The sequence below is a fragment of the Salvia splendens genome, chromosome 11 (genome assembly GCF_004379255.2).
Source record: "Salvia splendens isolate huo1 chromosome 11, SspV2, whole genome shotgun sequence".
NCBI classification, from domain to species: Eukaryota; Viridiplantae; Streptophyta; class Magnoliopsida; order Lamiales; family Lamiaceae; genus Salvia; species Salvia splendens.
In genome coordinates this window covers 13,897,853-13,913,030 of record NC_056042.1, presented here as the reverse complement: position 1 = coordinate 13,913,030, position 15,178 = coordinate 13,897,853, and the positions used below count along the sequence as shown (strand labels likewise).

At 39.9% G+C, this 15,178-nt stretch overlaps 2 protein-coding genes across 3 annotated transcripts; one reads left to right on the top strand and one right to left on the bottom strand.

Annotated features, from left to right (window-relative positions):
* Positions 1 to 1,217: 1,217 nt before the first annotated feature.
* Positions 1,218 to 4,183, top strand: LOC121755727. Its single transcript, XM_042151085.1, has 6 exons — positions 1,218 to 1,616; positions 1,692 to 1,732; positions 1,877 to 2,852; positions 2,932 to 3,035; positions 3,118 to 3,295; positions 3,481 to 4,183. The coding sequence occupies exons 1-6, from the start codon at positions 1,502 to 1,504 to the stop codon at positions 4,086 to 4,088; spliced, it is 2,022 nt and encodes a 673-aa protein (XP_042007019.1). The 5' UTR covers positions 1,218 to 1,501; the 3' UTR covers positions 4,089 to 4,183.
* LOC121755728 (transcription factor EGL1-like) lies at positions 4,157 to 7,572 on the bottom strand. Of its 2 annotated transcripts, none has more exons than XM_042151086.1 (8): positions 7,238 to 7,572; positions 6,786 to 7,040; positions 6,195 to 6,291; positions 6,023 to 6,037; positions 5,883 to 5,939; positions 4,983 to 5,786; positions 4,447 to 4,887; positions 4,157 to 4,369 (listed from the first exon to the last, which is right to left on the bottom strand). In XM_042151086.1, the coding sequence occupies exons 1-8, from the start codon at positions 7,354 to 7,356 to the stop codon at positions 4,298 to 4,300; spliced, it is 1,860 nt and encodes a 619-aa protein (XP_042007020.1). In that variant the 5' UTR covers positions 7,357 to 7,572; the 3' UTR covers positions 4,157 to 4,297. The 2 variants fall into 2 exon arrangements, with proteins under 2 accessions (XP_042007020.1, XP_042007021.1); XM_042151087.1 differs by having other exon boundaries at positions 5,883 to 5,948; positions 6,032 to 6,037.
* Positions 7,573 to 15,178: the final 7,606 nt, after the last annotated feature.

Genomic DNA, 15,178 nt, shown 5'->3' with positions numbered 1-15,178 from the left:
CAACACGGATTTTAGGAAATATTAAGAAAAATATATGAGAAAAAGTGAGTGGAATTTGAGTCTCACTTGTATATATTAGTTTTAAATGAAATGTGAGTAAAATCAGTTAGTGAAATGTAAGACCCTAATACTATTTATAGTAAAAATAAACTGAGATTCCTATTCCTGAATGGATTAAGATGGAAAAACGATATTCCTATTCACGGCCGGAGGGAGTATTTCAGAAAATTAGTACGAAAATTATAATCATTTTTATTACTCCGCCATATTGTACTTTGCGAATACCTACTACATATTATTTATATTAGTATAACCTAGAAAAAGCCACGGACTGCTAAACAAAAAATAATGTTGGTTGAATACTTAATTGGTACAATTTGATATGCCCATTAATTGCATTCCTACCTAGAGCCATTAATTCAGGCCACAACTTGACCTAGTGTATTTAGTGTTAGACCCCTCAATTACTACTTCACAACCCCAATTGCTTAAATACTTTTACACTTTTAATGTGTATCTTCCTCATGTATTATACTAACTTTATTTATAGAAATAAGTCATTTTTTTCGGTCCATCACATAGAAATAATCTATATTTTATTTGTGGTAACTTTATTCTTCTTCTCTTTTACTTTATCATTTATGGACTTCACCATCCATTACACAATTTCAACTACTTTTTTTCTTCTTACTTACTTTACCAACTACACATCAAAACTCGTGTCAATTCTAATTAGCATATTTCTATAGGACGGATGGACTATTCATATTGTACTCACTTGGTATATGCATAATGTAATGTTGTGTCTTAACTTAGTGGTAGAATGGTTAATGCTTTAGGCCAAAGGTCTCGTATCCTAATCCACTATAACGCGACCTTTAAATTCCGATTCATATATCAATTGAAAAAAGATAATAGTCGGTTGTGTTAGATTTTGCTTCATCTAAACATGATAGTTATGTTTTCACATTATCAGAAACGCATGAACCGTCAACCACATAAATTTTACCATGGTTAGAATATATAGTGATTGATAGTTGGAGTTGAATGTGACACCAGACATAGCCACATCACATATGGTAAGAAATCCTATGTCAATATAGTCACAAGTGTCTTGTCCTCTAAATAAAATGTGAAGGGAGACAAAAAAGTAAGACAACAACAACTACCTTATATTTTTTAAAGATTTAAAAAAAAAACATAACGAAAAACTTTGTTTGGTGATGGTGGCCATACTCACAAATGTCACAACCTTCACAATTAAATGCTCCTTCTAGTAATAACAAATCTCTGCATACAAACAAATTATATTCTTTTCCTCTTCTTCGTTCCTAATCTCACATCTCCAACTCATAGAAACCACCCCCCAAAAAGCAATATATTTTTCTTCAAACTTACTTGCAAGAATGCATATATAGTTTCTTGGGATTTTCTTGAGAGCTTGTGTTTTACTTATTGTTGTGTTTGCAGTTATTTAGGTTGATGCACAAGTTTGATAGTGATGGCAACAACAACTAGTGAAGAAGAAGGTGTGAAAAGCAGATGTGAATTCAAGTGTATGCATTCACTCTATTATGTTCTTGACTCCCAAAATGGCTTCTCTTCTGAGATGATAGGTAAGAATCCTAAATTTATTTGTTGCTCGATTTTCAGCTCATATTGATCATTTCCCTTACATGTATATGAAGCAGTTCATCGAACGAGCTTTGATGAAGAATGTCGAAAAATTCAAGTAAGCATATGTAGTTTCCTACTGAGAAAAACAGTTGATTGACCGATGTTTTCTAACCTTCATTGCTGCTTGTAGCGATGTTTCGGATGCCTGTTGAGATCTTTCTACCAAAACCTTATGTTGCATTGTGTGTTTTTGTATCAGTATGGAGCAGAATTCGCAACGAGTAGTAGAGGTCGAACACCAGAAGAAGATGCACAAATTGATCATCTAATGGAGAGTAGTCACAAGTTAGCAACCGAGACTAGCCTGAGATTTTATGAGTCGTGCTTGTGTCAGTCGGATGATCCAACGAGCTCTAACCACAAACGCCCTGCTGCACAACTTGGGGCAAAATTCGGGTCCAAGCCATTCTCTAGTGCATTGGAAGTTCTGAGCTCGGACAAGGACTTGCTCGTCATGGAATTGTTGTCCGAGTCATACTGCCTGCCTCAGAATTGCATCAACAGTCTTCAAACTGAGAAACAAGCAGTAACTCTCAAGCCTGGGCTTCAAAAGAGACAGCATTCGGGAAGATTCGCTTGTCATTGCTCATCAGGGGAGGCTGGTGATGGATCGAGAGTAACGTCTCTCTCTGTCAGAGAGATCAAGAGGAAGCTGAAGCACACCTTTGGAAGCAACAGAAGAATAGATTCAGACCATTTGCCTACGTTTAGACTTCCCCACGGCAGATCCATTTTCGGATATGACTGCATTTATAATGGAGTTGAAACTAATAGTCCTTTGAATACTAACACTAATGCAAAGGCAAGGGAAAAGGTGGCCAAGAAAGAAGCCTTCATGAAGGTGGGAAGGGAGCCTGCTGTGGCCGGAGAGGCTGAAATTGCGCGCAAGAAAATAGACGTCTCAAGAGATGTATTGTCTGAGAAACATGGAGTGGATGTTGCTGCAACAAGTAGGCTGCAAAATCCATGGAGGGTTATGTCTTCACTAGAAATGGAGTCTTGCTTTATCCCAAGAAGGGAAAGCCTATACTTTTCTGGCTCTGCTGAAATGAATTTGATCAGTCCTTCGAGGGAGAGCATTTATCTGAGTCCATGTGGTGACACGACGGGTAGTACAAGCTCCTTTCTCGTCGAAGAAGAAAGGATCACTCAATCTCCATACATCAAGTTCAATGGTAGGTGATATCCTGTTCTAGCATGTTTTTGTATGCTTCAATCAAACACGCGTTTCTTGAATCAGTTGCGTTTCTGCAGATATGCCTAACGTTGCAGGAATGGATGACGTTCATCAAACAGAAGCAGCAGTGATCAGCAATACAGAAAGACCTTCCAAGATCAAGTTAATGCATTCCTTGATGGTAAGTGTAGCTTCATCTCCTTCTAGTCTAGACATATGCCATCAATTTGCATCATTATTCTTGATATTTCTTTACTATGCAGGATTCAATTTTAGAGAACGAGACATTCTCAGATGTAGCAGATGATTTTCCATCTAGTCCCACATTAGAAATGAGTGACAACAACAAAAATCAAGAAGAATATCAAAGCCCGGTTTCGGTCCTCGACCAGTTCTTCGCAGAAGACCCCAGCAGTCCATCGAACATGACGTTTCAATCAGGTATGAAACAAGATCCACACACACACTGAGCAAATTTTGCTTGATTCATATCCATTAGATTACTGTTGAAGTAAACATTGTAATATGGATACAAATACTCAATCATGTTGTAACTTATCAATCATGAATAGTAAACGTCCCGTAATAGAATCCACAAACTAATGCTCTGTCAAACCATCTTGCAGCTCGTGGAACCCTAAAACCGAAGCGCCTTCACTTTGAGGAGCACAAATTAGCATTTCCCTCACAAGTTATACAAACGGAATACGATCCATGCAAACACGAACAAGACTACACGGTCTCCAACTACGTTCGTTTGATACTTGAAGCTTCGTCTCTAAACTGGGATCAGCTCTCAGCAATGAGGCTACTTTCCCAACATCTGCTTCATCCATCCTTGTTGGATCAAGCCCAGTTTCTGCAGTTTGACCCTCACTTCGACACTAAGCTTCTATTTAATCACATCAATGAAGTCCTGCTCGAAACGCAGCGATCCCACTTTTTATCTCCATATTGGCCAGCATTTGCAAAGCCAAGAATCTGTTATTTTCCACTGGAAGAAGCTGTAGTTGATGAGATCAAGAGAGATGCTCAGTTCTATCTGCTTCCTCAAACACAGGCAAGGACCTTAAACCAGGTTGTGGCCCAAGATTTATCGGGCCATCAATCGTGGCCCGATGTTCGTCCCGAAACAGACCAGATCATCCTTCACATATCAGAATATATTCTGGAGGAATCAGTTCTTGATGTAATACTAGTGAGCTTAGCTCTTGATTTAGAAGTATATTTGTAGTGCTTTATTTCAATATGACCTTTATATCACATGTATATTGCAAGTAATTTACCTAAGTAGAAAGGAAATAAAATGAAAATTAACAGATTCACTAACATCATTTGTTGAGAAGAACACTACACAACTATCTGCAAAAATTAAATATTTTAGTAATTTATACAACCCTGTACAACAAATAAATGAACCACATCAAAATCAGAGCATGATCTTCAATTTTTTCTGATAATTTTTTGAAGAGCTTGTTTTATTGCACCAGCTGATGCCCCTTTCACTCCCTTGCTCTGCACATCATATAACCAAAATCAACATTTTCTTCACTAGCTCCAACAAAATTAAATAATGCTAAAATTCAACAAACCTTGGCATTGATAGAGAGGGAGAGAATCCCATCAGTGTTGGAAGACTGAACAGATTGTGATTCAAGATTCAGTTGAGTCAAAGCTTCCATAACTTGAATCAATACACACTGTCTCCAAGAACATCTCATCTCAATCAGCACATCCTTGTCTGTGATGCTTATGGTTATGCTGTCTGTCGATGAGCTCGACCGAGCCCTTTTATTCTCAGGTGCAGTTTTCTCCACATCACTAGCTCTCTTCTTGTTCCCGAGTAGCTTTGTGATGCTTCCAAGCTTGCTGTGTCCGTAGTTGTCCGAAGTCCTCTCCATGGCATCGTGAGCCCTGCTCTGTGTGGTAGATTCTCGTTCCGTTGCTTCCTTGTACGCTTCCAGATCCTGCACCTTCCTCTCCAGTTCTCTCAGATACTCTATTGTGTGATCAAGTAATGATACTTTATCAACCTGCAATACCAAAGTTGAAGAAATAAAAAATCTTGTTACAACAACGTGTTTTTTTTCTCGAGAGGGACTAATCTGAAGACCAAAGATTTAACTACCTTGCCACCAGATGGAACCAATGATCCAAGAATGGCGAATCTCTCGCTTATCTTCTCTCTCCGTTTCCTTTCGGACAGGACATGGTTTTTGTCGACTTCCTCGCCTTCTTGCTGTACAGAGCGGTCATCACATCTGTCCTTGCTTTTGGCAGATTCATTTTCATGCAATCTAGCTACTTCGAAGAGCACTTTCTTTAGTAGCCTCTGTGGCGATGCACTCTGGAGCAATCGAGGGCTCGATTTTCTGTTGTTCCAGCTGATGAAGCTCGATCCTCTTTTACCATTTCTGTAAGGCCCAAGAATCAGCTGGTGGGAGCTCTTCAAAAGGCTTGAAAGCACACTGTGGTAATGGACATCACCACCACCATTGAAGCTAGGCAATGTCTGCTGGTTGCATTCTTGACTAACGGGCACACAATTAGCAGCACTCGACTTCTTCCCATCAAATTCTTGGGCTTTCAACTCCGGTTTCCCATGAGTCTGAGACACGCAGTCACTGGAGCTCGTGGCATTGTTTGTGCCATTGCTGACAGCGTCGTCCTTGCACTGCCAGCTCTGCAACTGGGATGCCTCTCCATCAGCGCCGTCTGCTACACATGATCCCTCTATTAGCACATTGTCTGCAAATTCATCCGAGCTGGTGTCAGGAGAATACACTTCCACTTCATCAAGATTGTTTTCGGGGATATTAGAGTGATCGGGCACTTGATAGACAAGGTCGTGGCTCAGATTGATGACAGTATCGGAAGAACTCTCCAAGAATGAACTTTTTATGTGCTGAATCAGACCCCGATCCTCCGGAACCTTCAAGAAAAGCATATTCATAAGACATACACAACCAACAATATTAATATGCATATGAAGTTCATAAATAGAAAGAGCTAATTTCACAGTGCATACTAGTTCGGTTGTTCCGAGCTCAACCACGCCTCCCAAATGCGGAAAGCACACTACTGTCTGCAAAGAACATGGAATTGTATAAACACAAACATTGTTCATATCATAGTTCGGTATTAAGGTTTGGAGTTCGGCCTTAGTACCTGCAAAGATGCACTCTGGTAACAGCAACGCGGATCAAGCAGCCGCCATAACGACAAGCACATAGAAAGAGAAGCAATGAATAGTCAGAAAACATTCCCACTAACCTACCAAATGGCATATCCAGATACCTAAAGCCGCCTTTATAACAAATTAATAAACATTAACACTTGCCTTCGCAAGCAAAGAACGAGCAAAGAGTTTCGTGTCTGCAAGATGAGCATTCCGCAGCCAGATCATCTCATTCTCTGCATACGATCTTCCAGGCAACCTTCCAATCCCAATCAATCAACATGGTAAATGCTCTATACTCAATTGAAAGGTCTATGAACCATCATATGAAGTCAACACTCGAAATTTTTATTTCTTGAAATCAAAAACTCAAACCCCTTGTTACAAACCAAATAGAAGAACTCATCTCAAAATCCTAACCTAACCTATCAGGGGAGAGATCCCATTTTGTGTATAAGTTGTCGTGTTACACAACCATTGTGGGACAAGTTTCTTGTACCGGAGTCTGTAACAAATCAAAGTTCCAACATAATATTGTGTCCAAACTCAAGAACAACAAAATCACATAGCAACAAAGTATTCATAAAATTCCTAATCCATCAAAGTTTAACACCAAATCAAGTCCAAAACTCAAACAACAAAATCACATAGCAACAAAGTACTCATACAACCCTTACTCCATTCTACTACTTCACACAGAATTCCAGTTCAATCAATTGATCACACCGAATATAGTGAAGCAGAGAGAATTACCCTTGGCCGACATTGAAGACGAACGACATACACACCAGAAAATACCACTCAGTGTCAGTGAGATCTTCTGGGGATAATGCAGCTGTAGGCCTCTTAGGCTGTGGGGTGCTTTCACCTAATGAAAGAGACTCAAACAATTCCCTCAGCTGATCACTCCTCTGCAATCCCAGTGGATCCGAGTTCAACTCTACAGCTTGAACTGTTTTCCTAGTCTTGATATCTCCATTGTAGTACCCCTCACTCCACCCCAACGCCCTAAAATCCCACCAAAAATAACTATCTTTAGGTACAAATTTCTCAAGTCAACGCCTCAAACAAGAATGTTTAAATGCAATCATGTAAACACTTCATTCCATGAAATTGGATAAAATGGGAAAAAAAAAAGTAGAAAAAGCTGAATTTCAAGAATATCCATATTCTGCACTTTTAGAAAGTAAAGATCAAAACTTTACCCAGATTGTTTAGCAGAAAAAGACCAAAAAATTGCATAGCTCCATTGGATGCTTCTAACTGCAAGAGCAAGCTGCTCTCTGAGATCATCTGGAACACCATTTTGATTTGCAGTAGCCATTGTTGAGCTCCGACCCTTTTCTGCCTGGATTATATGGTGGATAACCAAATTTCCAAATCTAGTAATGATGGGAAGAAAGATTCAAACTTGAAAGGCTGACCATCTTTAATTGAGAATAAGATATACAAAATCATCAAAAGGCTGCAAAGACTTATCAAATTTTGGCAGAAAAGGAGGTGGTTTAGGGACCACAGTGCTCTGAAATTTACATAGATTGATGAGTGTTCAATTCAACTTGTACAATCCCAAGGATAATTTGGTGAAATCATAACGGCACCCGCAACGCGATACGCGGGTGTCCCGCGTTCCGTCACGGGGTGACGGGACGGCGGCGCGACGCTACTTGGTGAAATCATAAGGGCACCCGCAACGCGATACGCGGGTGTCCCGCGTTCCGTCACGGGGTGACGGGACGGCGGCGATACGCGTTGCGGCGCCCCGTCTCGTCCCCAGCCCGTCCCGATCCCGTCCCGCGTCTCGTCACGGCGTGACGAGTGACGAGCCATCTCGCCACGCGCCGAGGCGACGTGGCGCGCCCAGGCGCCATGCGTGACGCCCACTCGCTGGCCCGCGAGTGGGCATCGTCACGCTGATGCAATAAATCATTTTTTTTTAAAAAAATCGAATTTTAAAAAAAATTGTAAACGGTAATATTACCGTTTAATTAGCCGTTTTTTTATTTTTTTTATTATTTTTTATTTTTTTACTCTATAAATACTCATAATTCATCCTCATTTCACATAAAACTACACATCTTCTCTCACCAAATCATCTTCATTTCCTCTCCAATTTTCATCTAAGATCTCATCAAAAAATGTCCGGCGACGGAAACTCCGGCAATGGCGGCTCCGGCGCGTGGGATCTCAACGCGTTCGGCGACTGGGGGAGCATGTACAACACATTGGGTGGTTCCGGTTCGTCGACGCCGGGCACCCAGGGTTCGTCGACGCCGGGGGTACCAACCACCCAATTTTGACGTGGATGCATACACCCGTCCCTCTGCCCCGCGGTATTCGCAGGGATTATCCTAGACTCGAGAGGATTATTCCGTTGAACCCACTCCGGGAGGAGGCCGAGGCAGGGGAGGAGGCCGAGGCGGTGGAAGCTCCAGGGCAGAGGCGGAGGTGGGCGAGGAGGAGGAAGAGGAGGAGGATCTAGGCCGGCATCCGTACAGCAGCAAAGAAACGATGGCGGTGTACAACGCCTGGATCCGTGTTTCATACGATCCCATCGTCGGGAATCAACAAAGCCGGAAGTGTTTATGGGAAAAGGTCTCTGAGGCCTACCACCAGGTTAAGCCGAAGGGGTCCAGCCGCCACACATATAAGATGCTTCGCGCTCACTTTGACCGAGTCGACAGAGAGGTCAAAAGATTCTGTGGCATCTATACGAACGAAACGGCTCAGTACCAAAGCGGATACACGGGCGCCGACATTCTGAGGTCGGCTTTGCGCGTCTACCACGACGACACCGGCAAACAATTCAAATTTGTTGATGTTTGGCAGGTCGTCAAGGACGAGGAAAGGTGGGCCGGCGGTGTCTGCTCCAGCTCGTGCTCAACCTCCAAGCGTATGAAGCACACGGCGAGTGGCCAATACTCGTCTGGTGACGCCGGTGAGGGCAGCAGCGCACAAGAGGGTGCCTCGCAGGAGGTTGAGGGCACGGCCGGCGATGCCGGGGGATCCTCCCATGGGCGTCGTCAGCCGCAAGGGACAAAGGCGGCTAGAGCGAGGAAAGGCCGAGGCGAATCAAGCCAGGCTGGCTCGAGCTCGGGCTCGGGGGAGGCTCGAACTCCCTTATGGCCATGTACATGACCGCCACAATGGCGGACACTTCGGGCTTTACGCCCGCCCAGTACCAAGCCAGCCTGGTGGAACGGAATTGTCTTTATGGCAACCCAACTTAGCCTTCCGCCTCGTACCGGCTTTAGTGCACCTCCACCGCCTTCGAGGGATGATTCGCCGGGAGTAGTTTTTTTATTTTCTATAAAATTGTATTTTAAATTATGCCACGTTTATTTTTTTAGGATTTTAATTGTGTGTTTTTTTAATTTTTTAACTTTTAAGTTGTATTTTTATTTTATGTTGTAATTTTATTTATTGTTAATGAAGTGTGTTTTTTATTAATTGAATTTGTTGGAAAAAAAATAAAATTGAATGAATAGTAATTTAAGGGACGGTTAAGGGACGGAGGGTTGCAGGTTCCGTCATTAGTTAAGGGTTGGAGTAAAAAAGTATAGTGGGCCTGCAAATAGTATTTTAAGGGATGGTTAAGGAACGGTATAGTGACAGCGTTGTGGATAGCCTAAGGAAATCATAAAGTGTTTTATTTTACATCGTTGATTTTGAAATTCAATTTGTTGGACACGTCAACAATCACGCATGGCAATCTCGATTGGTGGATATCCATGTGGGGGATCCCATACAAAAATTATTACTACTAGTATTATTCTTTAATAAATTTGTCGGTATAAAGAAATAAAAGTAGGTGTTAATGCAACATGGATCTGAAGGAAAAAGACCCTTTTGTTCCATGAATCCAATTATTTTACCTATATTGAGAAAGGTTATACGCCCTCTATCCCATAATAAATTACATATGGTACTTAATTTTAAAAGATGTTGTTTTATGTGTTAGGTAGAAAGAGAAAATAGTAATAGTGTATTTATATTAAGAGGGAACATCTTTTTCGGTCGGTCCACGAGTTGTCAAACTCTCATTTTAAGTCCGTGAACTTTGAAAATATTATTTAAGGTCCGTCAACTATGTGGTAATATCAATTGAAATATTTTTTTACTATTTTCAAATTTTTTCGGACGAAAATACCTCAATATCTTGAAGGGTGTATATTTTTAATAAATTTATGACATACTCATATTTTTTTATAAATATTATTGTTATATTTTTTTGACAAATTTCTTATATATAATTTGACAAATTTTTTAAATATAATCTGACATAGTAAAACTTTATGGAAACATATTCATGTTTCGAAACATATTCATGTTTCGAAACATAATTTGACATCCTAAAACTCATATTTTGAAGTTGCAAACTTTCTAGAAACATATTCTTGTTTCGAAAAGACCATTTGAGGGACTGGACTAGTGGCGGCATCCTCTGTAAGATGTCCATTGTAAGGCAGACATTTCTAATAGTCCCGCCATTTTTTTGTCCACGGCCTCAGTTTATTTGTCCGCACCCACTAAAAAAGTATCTGCAGCTATAGTGGACACTTTTTTTAGCCACTTTTCATTTTATTTTATTTTTTATTTATTTTAATTCAATTATAATTAAAATTATCGGACTATACGTAATTAGAAAAAATGGCTATAGTTAAATAAATTAAAATTAAACACTAATTTTTTGTCGTATTAAAGTAATGGAAAAATTATACAATGAAAATTTAATCAATGGAAAATCACAATGTTCTTCATGATGCGCCACCTCCCCTACGTGCCCAAACTTCTTCAATCAAATCGGCCTGGAGTGCGGTATGTGCTGTGCTTTTGCGCATATCAGTGAAACGTTGGAGCAAATATTCATTACTACGTGGTACACCCATCTGTATCGGCACGGAGGCAACACCGTAACTTGTACTTGCACCATCGTCTGGTGCCCAGCGCTCTGCAGCAAATCCTTCATCTTCTATTATCATATTGTGCAATATGATATATGTTAACATAATATTCGTGACAACATCTTCGTGCCAAACTCGTGACGGACACCGTATAATGGTCCATCGCACTTGGAGCACACCAAAAGCTCACTCAACATCCTTCCTAGTAGCCTTTTGTTTTCGCGCAAAATATTATTTCTGCGGTCCAACCGGTTGGCGAATTGTCTTGACGAATACGGGCCACCGAGGATATATCCCATCTGCCAAATAGTATCCCCTACGGTACTGCGTTCCGTTGGCTACGAAGCTGATTTCTGGACCCTCCCCCCGGCACTCATCATTGAAGAGAGGCGATGACTGAAGAACATTGATGTCGTTGTTCGAACCTGCAACACCAAAATACGCATGCCAGATCTGCAAACGGTAGTCAGCAACGGCTTCCAGAATCATCGATGGACCTTTGCTTTTGAAACCAGTAGTGAACTGGCCTTTCCACGCCACCGGGCAGTTTTCCCACTCCTCATGCATGCAATCGATGCTTCCTAACATCCGTGGGAAACCGTGAACGGAACCGTGCATATCTAGCAGTCTCTGGCACTCATCAGATGTGAGCTTTCGTAGGAACTCCAGACCAAATATTTCCCGGATCCCCTTACAAAACTGCCTGAGCACCGTCAGGCTAGTTGTCTCACCCATCTGTAGGTATTCGTCGAACATATCAGCCGGTCCGGCATAGACAAGCTGCCTAATTGCAGCGGTGCATTTCTAAAAAGTAGACAGCCCGATCCGGCCAGTGCAATCACTCCGGAGGGTGAAGCACCGGTACCGCTCTGCCAAATTCATCGTTATACGGTTGAAGAGCCGTTGCGACATTCTGAATTGCAAACGGAAAATCTCGGTTGGATAACGGGGGTTATCCACAAAGTAGTCCGCCATTAGACGCTGGTGCGCTCCGCTATGGTCTTGTTGGATGGTCCGACGACGAGTAATCGCACGAGGGATCGCGGCCTCCGCCAATTCCGCCGCGCGTGCCGCATCCTCCTCGTCGGCTTGGTTCTGCACCTCTTGAATCATAGAATTCCACGCGTCATTCCACAAATCGTCCATTTTTAATACCAATTGAATCCACAAATTTTAGTGAGAGAAAGTATGAGTGAAGAGTTGGAATGGTGTTAAAATAATGAAGGGAATGTTAGGGGTCTGTATACTAGAAATCACCTTTCGAGTGATTGAATACTGTAAAACTCTAATTATTATTTTCCAATAAATGTAACAGATTATTTTTGTCGTAATGTTGTTATGTTTTACATTTAATGGATGATTATTGCATATTTAAATGTATAAGTGAACATAACAAAGTCTAAGTCTTTGTTTTAGTAGACCGGTTGTGGGCTGCGCTCAATTTAAGGTACGCGGTCAGTCCTGAACAAAGAAAAATAAGAATTTCAGAACCTAGATAGGCCTAGACTACCTATCGTGAAAGGTTGCAATGTCAGTCCGATTATTTCTAAACCTTATTGAAATATGATGACGTTGGTGTGGTATAGCACTGAATGGATCTAACAGCAAGACAAGTGTTTATGCTATCTACTGAAAGACGAGGTCTTGCTAATTAATTTCTTAATCAATGTACGTTAGCATTGAGCATACGATATTGAGTATCTACTACTTTGACTTACCAACGGTGCGAGTTTTTCGTCACCCAACGATCTAGGTATATTGGGTAGTGGTGATCATTATCTGGCGGTACTAGGATTGCTATTATATTGAATCGTGCGCGAGGAGAGTCTCGTTTGATAACATCCACAAGAGGAGCTCGAAACAAGGTTTTATTATTCGGAACCTAGCTAGTTGGAGTTTGATTATGAATAATAAATAAGAGTTTCTTGCTAAGTCCACTCTTGGAAATTAAAATATGTTAATTAATTAAGCCCATAGCAGGCATTAATTAATTAATTAATGTTTCTATCTTAAGCACGTGAAATGAATTAAACAAATAAAAGGAAACCCAGAATACTTGTAATTTCGGATTTGGAAAGGCAGTGCAATATTACTTCTGTAGTGGCTGCTTGTAATATTCCAATATTAGCTTGTATTAAATTGTGGGCTCAATTTAATAAGTAAAAAGCAAATTGGGTGAGGCCATGTCCAAATTCTTCCTTAGATCCCTGACTGGGCCCAATATGTGACTTAATATAAATAGGAGAATAAAGGAGACAGAAAACACACTTTTTCCATAACAAAATTTCGTCCACCTCAGATTTGAGAAAGGATCGAAATTCTTCTCCTTCCGTGAGCAGATTTCTGTCTTCGTTATTTAAGTCCTAGTACACTTGTGAGATTTTCCCACACAAATATCAGTCTACAGTCCGGGACACCAGTCAGAAGATCCGAGGTCGAGTTCTGAAGATCTTCACGTGGAGAAGACGCAAGCCATCTTCGATTTTTAAGTGAATCAACGAGGTAAATTGGCTAACTTCGTAGTATGCATGTTTTAGGGATTGTTTGATCTAAAGCATTATTATAATTCAAGTTATGAGCATGATACGTGAGAAAATTACGCGAATAGAATTTGTCTAAATAATCTGCTAAATAGATCATATTCATGTGATCGGTTTTTATGCACGCTTCCGCTGCCAACCCCTTCAGGGAATGGGGTGTATTTATAGGTAAATTAAATTGAATTTATAAAAAAACAAAAAAAAATTTCGTCCGCCCCAATTCCGCTATAGGCCGGCGCGCCTATCGGCGCGGTGCATCTCCCTCGGCGCGTCCTCGCACTCTTCTCGCCGGAGGGCCTTCCGCCCCAAAAATTTCGTCCGCCTCGGGGCGGACGCTACCAGCACTATAGTTAGGCGGGGCGACGACGGCATGGGGGCGGCCGGCGCCCCGCCCCTATAGTGGATGCCCTAAATGAGTTTTTTTGCATATTCGTTTAATTTGGTAGATACTTTATTTGTCTTTTAAAATAGATATATTTAAAATAACACGAATCTAATATAAAACTAGTATTAATACCCGTGCTATGCACGAGACATAAGAATTTTAAATAATGAATACAAAATATAATAAATATCTAGAAAATAAGAATTCAAAGCGATGTGAAGATTTAAAAAAATAGAAATGTACTTGTGTCACTCTAAATGAAAAATTTACTATTCCCTAATGAATAAAATATTAATACAATTTTAATTTATAATCTAAGTGGAATAAAAAAATAAAATTAATGACAAAAAGAAGATGTGTGACTAATGATAAAGAGTATGAGTTAATTAGAATAAGATATACAAAATAAGAAAATATGTGTGAGCAAAGATGTTTATTGATGTGCTATGCAAGTCATTAATACAAATAAAGGTAAATTAATATATAAATTTAATAGCTTAATTAAAAATATAAGAATTAAAAACTTTAATTGAGTAAATGTAGGATGAATATTTTAAGCATTACATATTTGTGTTGTCGTTTAGCTTGTGAATTAATTCGAAGAAAAAATATTGCAATAAAGGCACAATTCCAATTTTAACACAAACATAAGACTAACTAATAGTAGTATATAAATTTAATAACTTAACTACATAAAAAAAATTAATGGTAGTGCACTATTTAAATGTGTTTCAAAACTTCTTTGAGAAGCTAGCATTTTATTGGACTATTATTTATCCAATTGTTTTTGCCTTTAAAAATGATTAATTAATTATTTTCATGTCTAAAAATATTTTGAGAGACTCGAAATAAAGTAAAGAAATAAAGACACCTCATCTTTACATTTTCCCTCTAAAAAGGACACGAATATTTTTTCATCCAACTTGCATTTTAGATTATAATATTAGTAGAAAATACTACTATTACTTAAAGTGGGTTAAATGGCATACTAAAGTGGAAATTTAAATAAACTGGATGAATAAAATAGAAATTTAAATCTTGACAAATATCTGGATGAATAAACAAGACTGGTTACACTCATTTGCCATTTTGGAAAGGGAAAAGCTAGGTAACCATATTATGTACAACCATAAAATGGTTCAATAAGAAAAAAAACCGGTTCACTTATAATTCTGGTTCAATAAAAACTAAATTTACCATTATATCATTTATTAAGTTTTCCGCCAAATTTTTGACCTCCCCAAAACTGGTGCTGCTTTTCCCTCTCTCCCATTCCATTTCACCCCAAAAATGACGCCTGATTTGCCTCCCATTTCA

Bases quoted from the DNA above. Each gene is read 5' to 3' on its own strand.
- LOC121755727 (XM_042151085.1), top strand. From the start codon at position 1,502: ATGGCAACAACAACTAGTGAAGAAGAAGGTGTGAAAAGCAGATGTGAA. The intron at 2,853-2,931 runs GTAGGTGATATC...GCGTTTCTGCAG, and splicing joins TCCATACATCAAGTTCAATG to ATATGCCTAACGTTGCAGGA. The intron at 3,296-3,480 runs GTATGAAACAAG...ACCATCTTGCAG, and splicing joins GAACATGACGTTTCAATCAG to CTCGTGGAACCCTAAAACCG.
- LOC121755728 (XM_042151086.1), bottom strand. From the start codon at position 7,356: ATGGCTACTGCAAATCAAAATGGTGTTCCAGATGATCTCAGAGAGCAG. The intron at 7,041-7,237 runs GTAAAGTTTTGA...GTGGGATTTTAG, and splicing joins TTTTCTGCTAAACAATCTGG to GGCGTTGGGGTGGAGTGAGG. The intron at 5,787-5,882 runs GTATGCACTGTG...CTTTTCTTGAAG, and splicing joins AGCTCGGAACAACCGAACTA to GTTCCGGAGGATCGGGGTCT.